The sequence below is a fragment of the Primulina tabacum genome, chromosome 13, assembly GCF_025594145.1.
Source record: "Primulina tabacum isolate GXHZ01 chromosome 13, ASM2559414v2, whole genome shotgun sequence".
NCBI lineage: Eukaryota > Viridiplantae > Streptophyta > Magnoliopsida > Lamiales > Gesneriaceae > Primulina > Primulina tabacum.
This window is the reverse complement of record NC_134562.1, coordinates 28158105-28166192: the sequence shown is the minus strand read 5'-3', so window position 1 is coordinate 28166192 and position 8088 is coordinate 28158105. Positions and strand designations below refer to the sequence as shown.

The window sequence follows — 8088 nt, the reverse complement described above, 5'->3', positions numbered from 1 at the left end:
GATGAATATTTATTGACTGTGACTCCACTGGGAGCCAAAGGCGAGGTCGATCAAATTCGAGAAGTAAGAAGAAAAATATTTACTGCATTAAATGTGTTGTAAAGGACACTTCAAGAAAGAGTGTATGGGTATCGAGAAGAGTTCTCAAGGAAATGTGCCAATACTTTATTCGGTAGTGAAATATTATTCAGCGAAGCAGCACTAATTGCAAAAGGTAGACAAAAATTTTGTGACACATGGATTATGGATTCATGGCGACAGTGGCACATGACATCTCGGAGAGAATGATTTGATCATTGCTTGGAAATTGCTGGGGTCAGTACTATCAAAATAAAAATGTTTGATGGTACCATTCGCACCATATAAGAGGTACGACATGTAAATGAACTGACAAAAAATCTTTTTCCTTGGGGCAATTGGATGATATCGGGTGCAAAACTTGTCGAAAATGAGATCGTGAAAATTGTGAAGGGTGTGTTTATGGTTATGAAGACGGAAAAACTTGATGCAAATCTATATATACTTTTGGGAGAAACAAACAAAGAGACGAAACTAGTCGTTGCATCAATTGGTTTAGGAGAAAAATTAATAATGTTATGGCATAGAAAGCTCGGACATATATTAGAACGAGGGTCGAAAATTCTCTCAGAACAAAAGTTGCTGTCGGAACTTACAAAAGTGTCACTACCCTTTTGTGAGTTCCAAAAGCAACTTTCGTTCTGAGAAAATTTTCACTACCCTTTTGTGAGCATTGTGTTACCAGCAAACAACACATATTAAAGTTTGATACTTCAAATGCCAAAAGCAGAAGCATATTAGAGCTGATTAATTCAGATGTTTGGCAAGCACATATTATATGTCCCTAGGATGAGCGATATACTTTGTCTCGTCATTGATGATTTCTCTGGAAAATGTTGGATGTATCAAATCAAGAAGAAATCAGATGTTTTCCAAATCTTCAAAGATTTCAAAATGGGGGTTGAACTGGATTCTGAAAATAAAATCAAGTGTTTGAGAACTGACAATAGATAAGAATATACCAATGACGAATTTATACACAACAACCTATTATTCCGAAAAAAAAAATGAAACATGTGATCATAAGTAAATTATGTATAAATCAAAAAATTTATTTTATTAACATTTACTATGTGTATTCCAAAACAATGTCAATAAATTTTATAAGGCGTTTTCTAATAAGATGCGTACTTTCTTTATAACTGCTTTAATCATTTCTATTGCGGGACATTTTATACTATCATGTATCCGTGAATTTTGTAATATAGAAGAAAATTATCACATTAGTAATACGTAATAATTAAAATTTTTTACAGATAGAAGAATAATATTTTTTACTTCTCGATCATGAAAGACAGATTTCAAACTTAATGTCTCGTTGTTTCCATATGTATGTAGTTCATAACAACAAACAAATCTAAATTTAAACGAACATTACATCTTGAAAGAATTCAACTCATATATGGTGCTGAAAGAAGAGTCATTTCAGAATTCAATTTTGGAGTAGATAAATTTAGTAAGATAAATAGAATAAAATTGGTTTCTAATATAATATGCAATATTACATTATTTATAACTTAAAATTCAAATAAGACATCCCATGGGACAAAAATTATACATTAGATGTTTTTGACATAATTATACCATATATTAACTCTTTCAAATTATGGAAATCTCTAATTGCATGCATTGAGCGTTAAATATTTCTGATTATTGAGGGTAATATACATGTTTATTGAGAGTAATTTAATGTCCATTTGAAACTCTTTTGAATATATCTCTTTTAATTTTCTTGTGCTCTCTTATTTGAATTTTAAGAAGACAATTCAAGATATACAATATACATATAGTTTTGGAAGAAAACTACAATGCATTAATTATTTCAAATTAAGGTAATTTCGAAATAATATGCATTTGGGATAAAAAAATTTATGATATTAAATGGTAATTTAATGTCCATTGAAAAATCTTGTTGTAGTATTAACTTTTTAACACTCAACCAATTTTATTTTTAGAAAAATTAAATAAAATAATCAAATATTGTATTTCTTTTTTAGTAAGTAATTTGGGCAGGAAATTACTTAAAATAACAAAATATATTTTTGAATGATTTACCTCATGAGTGATATTGAACATCACAATCATTTGTATTTTAAATTTATTTATACAATTTTTAATTAAATTGATTGATATAATCAATGCAACAATTTTAATATAGTTTACGTTTTCAATAAAGTTTAGTTTCAATTTGAGTAAAAAATAAAAAAACATATAATACATAAATTACATTTGAATTAATATAAAAATTAATTAAATTCAAAATTGAATTAAATGAATTGATATAATCAATGCAAATAATAATTGAAGTGATCATTTATTGCATTACACATATGTCAATATTCATGATATATCTTTCTTTTTTAGAAATGACATTTTGACTAAATTATTATTTTTGCAAAAACTCTGTTTTATACACACACACACACACATATATATATATATATAGATGATTGATGTTGAACATTGCAATAATTTGTATTTAAAATTTATTTATACAGTTTGTAATAAAAATTAAATATATCATAATAACAAAATTATATCACAAACTAAATTGATTGACATAATAAATGCAAAATTTTTAATGTATTTTATCTTTTCAATAAAGTTTAGTTTCAATTTGAATAAAAAATATAAAAGACATATAATACATAAATTATACTTGAATTAATATAAAAATAAATTAAATTCAAATTTGAACTAAATAAATTGATATAATCAATGCAAACAATATTATGATATATGTTTCTTTTTTTGGAAATATATTTTGACGAAAAATTATTATTTTGGGCAAAAACTCTCCAATATATATACATATAGAGATATATAAAGACTAAATGAAATCGTTTGGTGGATCAGATCGCGCAGCAACTTCACACCTTATACCTTACTATATTTCTACTGTTCCTCTCCAGGAGCCAAACAGAGCATTGAACGCGCTTTCGAGTTTCAAAATAAATCGCTACAGTAACTCAAAAAAATCAATTTTTCTGAGAATCTAGACTGCACTTTCGTATCAATCATTTTGCTCTGGTGGAGGCCGAAGGGCGGATTGGAAAAAGCTCTTCCTATGGCTGGGTAATCTCTTTGATCCCTTTTTCTGTTTTTTATGTGCCCACATTTGAGTGAAGACTTTTTTAAGTAGAATCATTGCTTGATAGATGCGATAATAGGCATATTTTCTTTGTTTATGCTTGAATCTTGTGGTTAAGTCTTCATCGCGATTCTTACAGTGGGTTCCCTTTTGCTGCGTTATGCTCAATTCACCATTTTTGTTGTTGAAATTCTTTTGACCAACTGTTTGCGTGAAGTTTCGATTTTTGTTGACGTTAGTTGAATCTTGAAGTCAATACTGCGTTGGGTTCTTATTTAGTGACAAAGGGAGTTGTTTCGCATTTTGGGTTGGTTGTTTTGTTTTGTTTTGATGGGGTGAAGTGCTTTGATCGTTGGTAAATTTATTGTATTTCTTTCTGACATAAATGATGATTTTGTAGTATTCAAAATGCCTACGTTTTCGTTATCGTATGATTATTTCCCGAGGGAAGGTGGACTTTCAAAGTGTGGACTGTAAGATTTACATGTCTTCAGCATTGTGGAGATATGCGTTTGTGTAGTTTAATTAAAGAACTGATGATGTTGTAGTTAAATTTTGCTGAGAATTATTGTAACTATGTCCACGACGGGTTTCGTACCAATACAATCTCTACAAACTGTTATCTGAAAATATTTTATTTTGTTTTTATTTTAGAATAGTTAGAAGATTTTATGGCCTAACATTTTTTTATAGAAAAGGGAAACATTTTGAATTCTGTAAATGGTAAAATATTTGAATGTTTGCGAAAATATGGCCAGACTACTGTTTTTTTCTTACATTATTTGCATCTGCGAGTGATTAGAGTTATTGCAATGATCGGGAGGACTGTGTTTTTCCAGTCTACGGGGATTGGTTCCTTTCTGGTTTTTGGAATTCCAGGTGCTCAATTATCAACATTTAATTGAGGAATTTTTTTTCTGGGTAATTGAAAGGGAAGTACTATTTGATTTGGCATGAAGATTAAAATGAGAACTGAAAAAGTTGGAAGAGTCAGCAGGCATGGTAATAATTTATAAATACCTCTCTTGGAAATAAAATTAACATTAGTGAATGGAGGTGCATCATCTGTAGATTTCTGTAAAAAGAAACAGGAGCATTCAATTAGGGAATGGGGGACTGTCTTCCAGTAAACTGTATTACTGTATTAGTGTGATGGAATCCTCTGTTTAAGATTATTGTGTTCTTTCAATGATGTCTCGGTAAGTTTTACATCTTGCTCTTGCTGTTTGTTATAAAATCAACTATACAATGTGTAGAAGTCATCTTCTTGCTCATGCTGGTTCTTGGAGAAGTTCACGATTTCTTACCTTTTGCGTATCTTGCAGGCCATCATGGTTGGTTGACCCCAACAGAATTGCCACTAAAATTAGGAGTGCATCCGGTAAGTGTGATCCACTAAAAGTCAGCTGGAGTAGCAATCCGACAAAATCTTGCCCAAACTGCCAATTTACGATCGACAATAGCGATGTAGGACTCGAAACTCACTATTCTGTCTTTCCTCTTTATTTGTATACTAATGTCTCTAGGATTATTTTCATGAAATACACGATTTGCGATGGAATACATGTATCTCTTGTTTGATAATGTGGCTTCTTCTGGATGAACGCATTTACAGATCACTTGAGTGCCATTCTTGTGTATGCTTTCTCATGGAGGATAAAGGCTCTCCAGCCTCTCCCTCCCCATGTAGACTCTACTCAACGAGAAAGTAATTGAAAAACTTGTAGTCACATCATACTTAAAATTCTTAATTGTTTTATGGATTGACTATACTCTTAAAATCTGGCCAGTTTTGTTGTTGATATTCATTGCGTGATAGCTAAGAGGTTGTGTTGTTACGCAAAAAAAAATCCGATGTTGAATAAGTCATGTTGGATATACCTTTTCTGGACTCTGTTCTTTACAGTTCCTGATTTGCGCAAGTTCGGTTTTAAATGAAGTTTAGCTGCAGGACTTCACTGGAGATGAACGCTATTGTTTTTAAATGAAATTTAGACTATTCAGATTTGACTGTCATTTATAACATTTTGTGATTCATCTTTCTATGTCAATAAAAGAACAGGAATGCTCAAATATTTGGTCCTTCTATGTATAGCAATTTTATATTAGCCATTAAAATGGACGAGTAAGAGTAGTGACCGAGTCATCATTCATTTCTTATGTAGGTTGCTCATCAGTGGCCAGGACTACCTAGTGGTGTAAAATTTGATCCATCTGATCAAGAAATAATGTGGCACTTACTCGCTAAAGTTGGTGTCCATAATATGAAACCTCATCCTTTCATCGATGAATTTATTCCTACTGTCGAAGAAGATGATGGAATTTGTTATACACACCCTCAAAATTTACCTGGTAACACTACAATCCATAGTTCTTCCATCTGTTTCTTGATTTTCTTTTCTCTTAGTCTTAGTATTCAAAATAGGTGTGAAACAAGATGGAAGAGTTTCACACTTTTTTCACCTAGCGATCAAAGCTTACAATACTGGAACACGAAAGCGTCGGAAAATACATGGCGATGATCTAGGAGATGTTCGTTGGCATAAGACTGGCCGCACAAAGCCTGTTTTCTTGGATGGCGTACAAAAAGGATGCAAGAAGATTATGGTTCTGTATATAAGCCCAGTTCGAGGTGGAAAGGCAGAGAAGACGAATTGGGTGATGCATCAATATCACCTCGGGACAGGGGAAGATGAAAGAGAGGGGGAGTATGTTATCTCGAAAGTGTTTTACCAGCAGCCACAAGGCAAGCAGAGTGAGAAAATCGAAGAAGATATTTCCGAAGGTATTGAAGCCATGATTACTAAAGTGGATCCTGTTACACCCAAGTTGGTGACTCCTGAACCTCCTTGTACTGAAAGTAGACTCTCTAGCCTTGAGCCTGAACAGGAGTCTACGCTTCATGTAGCACGGGTAAGTCTGACTTTCTATCATGGCCATAACTATTTTTTTGCATTACTGGCTATTTGGTGAAACATGGGAGTTTACTTTGGTGTATTGTCAATATAGATGCCATTATGTATCTTCCTTTAGGAAATGCTATACTTCGAAATCAAGTTGAATTTTTGGATATTTTCTCCATTGTCATCCTCAATCTATGTTATCTGTCAGCAGTTGATTTTTCCTATTAAATACATTGAATGGCTTGGCTTATCATTATAATGAAAGCTGTAGATCCTAAATCATTCAACTTTCAAACTCCACATTTTGATGAGTGTACCACGAAGACTACCTCATAAAACAATCAGGCAAGTCGTTCCTCCCATTGTATCTTACCTCTAAAAACATGATAAATTCATTTGTGTTGGTTGGAGCACAACTTGGTCGAGATGATCTCTCTCATGTCTATTAATTTATTTGTCCATCTGTGCTTTTCTCTCATTTTCAACTTCTGTTTTGTTATAGTTATATGGGGCTCACATGCTTGAAGAAGAGGAAACTTCTGAGCCTTCCAGTGATCAAATTCACAATAATATGGAGATTCAAACTGATCAACTAGGGAACGAGGATGATGAGGCAGCTGCTGAAGACAAATGGTGGGAAAATGAGTCGCAGTTTTTGCTTAGTTCTCAGCAACTGGTAGAAGGTCTATCTTTGTGCGACGAACTTCTGCGAAGCCAATCCCCTGATAGGGATGAAATTGCAGATGTCCAAGCACCGAATAACAAGCCCCGTCTTTCTGATTATGCTCGTCTAGGGCCTGAGCATTTGAAGAGGGATCTAGAGGCATGCCAAGTTTTGGTTCCTGATCCTGCTGACATAGAGCTTGACAGGCCTCCCGATTTCCCGTTGAGCCAACCTTTGGTTCATGATCCTGCTAACATAGAGCTTGAGACACCTCCTGATTTCCGGTTGAGCCAACTTTTGGTTCCTGATCCTGCTAACATAGAGCTTGAGACACCTCCTGATTTCCGGTTGAGCCAACTTTTGGTTCCTGATCCTGCTAACATAGAGCTTGAGACACCTCCTGATTTCCGGTTGAGCCAACTTGTAAGTTTTTCGCCGTCTTCTCAAGAGTTCTTCCTTAATGCAGCTCGCTTTCATAGTTCATGTTGTAATTCGAAGACTTGTGCAGGAGTTCGAATCACAGGACAGTTATGTTGCGTGGGGCGGAAGCGTAAGAGGAGGCAAGACAATCAATTAGAACTTGAACTGAACACTGTCATCAAAGAAATGGTAGCTCACCACCTTTTGTGAAGCTTTTGACTTGCTAAACGAACGTATTTGTAGTGAATGATGTCTCGTTCTGTTGCAACTGCTGCATGAACAATTCTCGGGGTATCATTTAAACTTATTTTGCATGAAACTGGTCATCAGTTGCACCAGGTGTGGTCCTCATTGTGGGTGCTCTATCAACTGGATTGACATTTCTGCAGTTGGTTGTGTATATTCATCTGATATTTTGCGTTGCCTTCCCCATTAACACACGATATGCTTATCATCGTAAACCCTATATTTTCATGTTTATCTGACAATAATATTTCATCCTTGTTGAAATCCAACTTTATTCACATTTCTTCTCTAATTTTCTCTTAATCACACTCCCCAATAAATGGCCACCACCCTATGTGAATACAAGAATAAAACCAAGGCAACTAAATACATACCAAAAATGAAAAAACCCTCAAATATCCTCACCTAAAATTTTCAAACAAGGGACTTGATGTTCTACAACCCTCGGTAGGATTGTATGTCATCCTTTCGACACTCGCGTTGATCTGATCCGAATACAAAATGGGTGTTAGGGCAATTTGTATTTTAATATAATTATGCTCGATACATGCACAAACTCATATTTGGAACACATGAATCACTTGTCTACATCTTTTCAACTCGGAATTAAGATCATACTTAAAAGCCAAAAACATTATTCAAACATCGTACTATCTCATATATACTTTCCTCTCATTATTTCAGGA

At 33.7% G+C, this 8088-nt stretch overlaps 1 protein-coding gene across 1 annotated transcript; it reads left to right on the top strand.

The window, feature by feature from the left end:
• The first annotated feature begins 2938 nt into the window (after positions 1-2938).
• On the top strand, positions 2939-7578 carry LOC142522448 (SUPPRESSOR OF GAMMA RESPONSE 1-like). Its single transcript, XM_075625859.1, has 6 exons — positions 2939-3153; positions 4495-4636; positions 5335-5521; positions 5595-6082; positions 6575-7159; positions 7245-7578. Exons 1-6 carry the CDS (start codon positions 3146-3148, stop codon positions 7311-7313), a joined length of 1479 nt encoding a protein of 492 aa, XP_075481974.1. The 5' UTR covers positions 2939-3145; the 3' UTR covers positions 7314-7578.
• The last annotated feature ends 510 nt before the right edge of the window (positions 7579-8088 follow it).

Excerpts from the sequence above, each read along its gene's own strand:
- LOC142522448 (XM_075625859.1), top strand. Across the intron at positions 4,637-5,334 it reads TTACGATCGACAATAGCGAT|GTTGCTCATCAGTGGCCAGG; the intron begins GTAGGACTCGAA and ends TTTCTTATGTAG. Across the intron at positions 7,160-7,244 it reads ATTTCCGGTTGAGCCAACTT|GAGTTCGAATCACAGGACAG; the intron begins GTAAGTTTTTCG and ends AGACTTGTGCAG.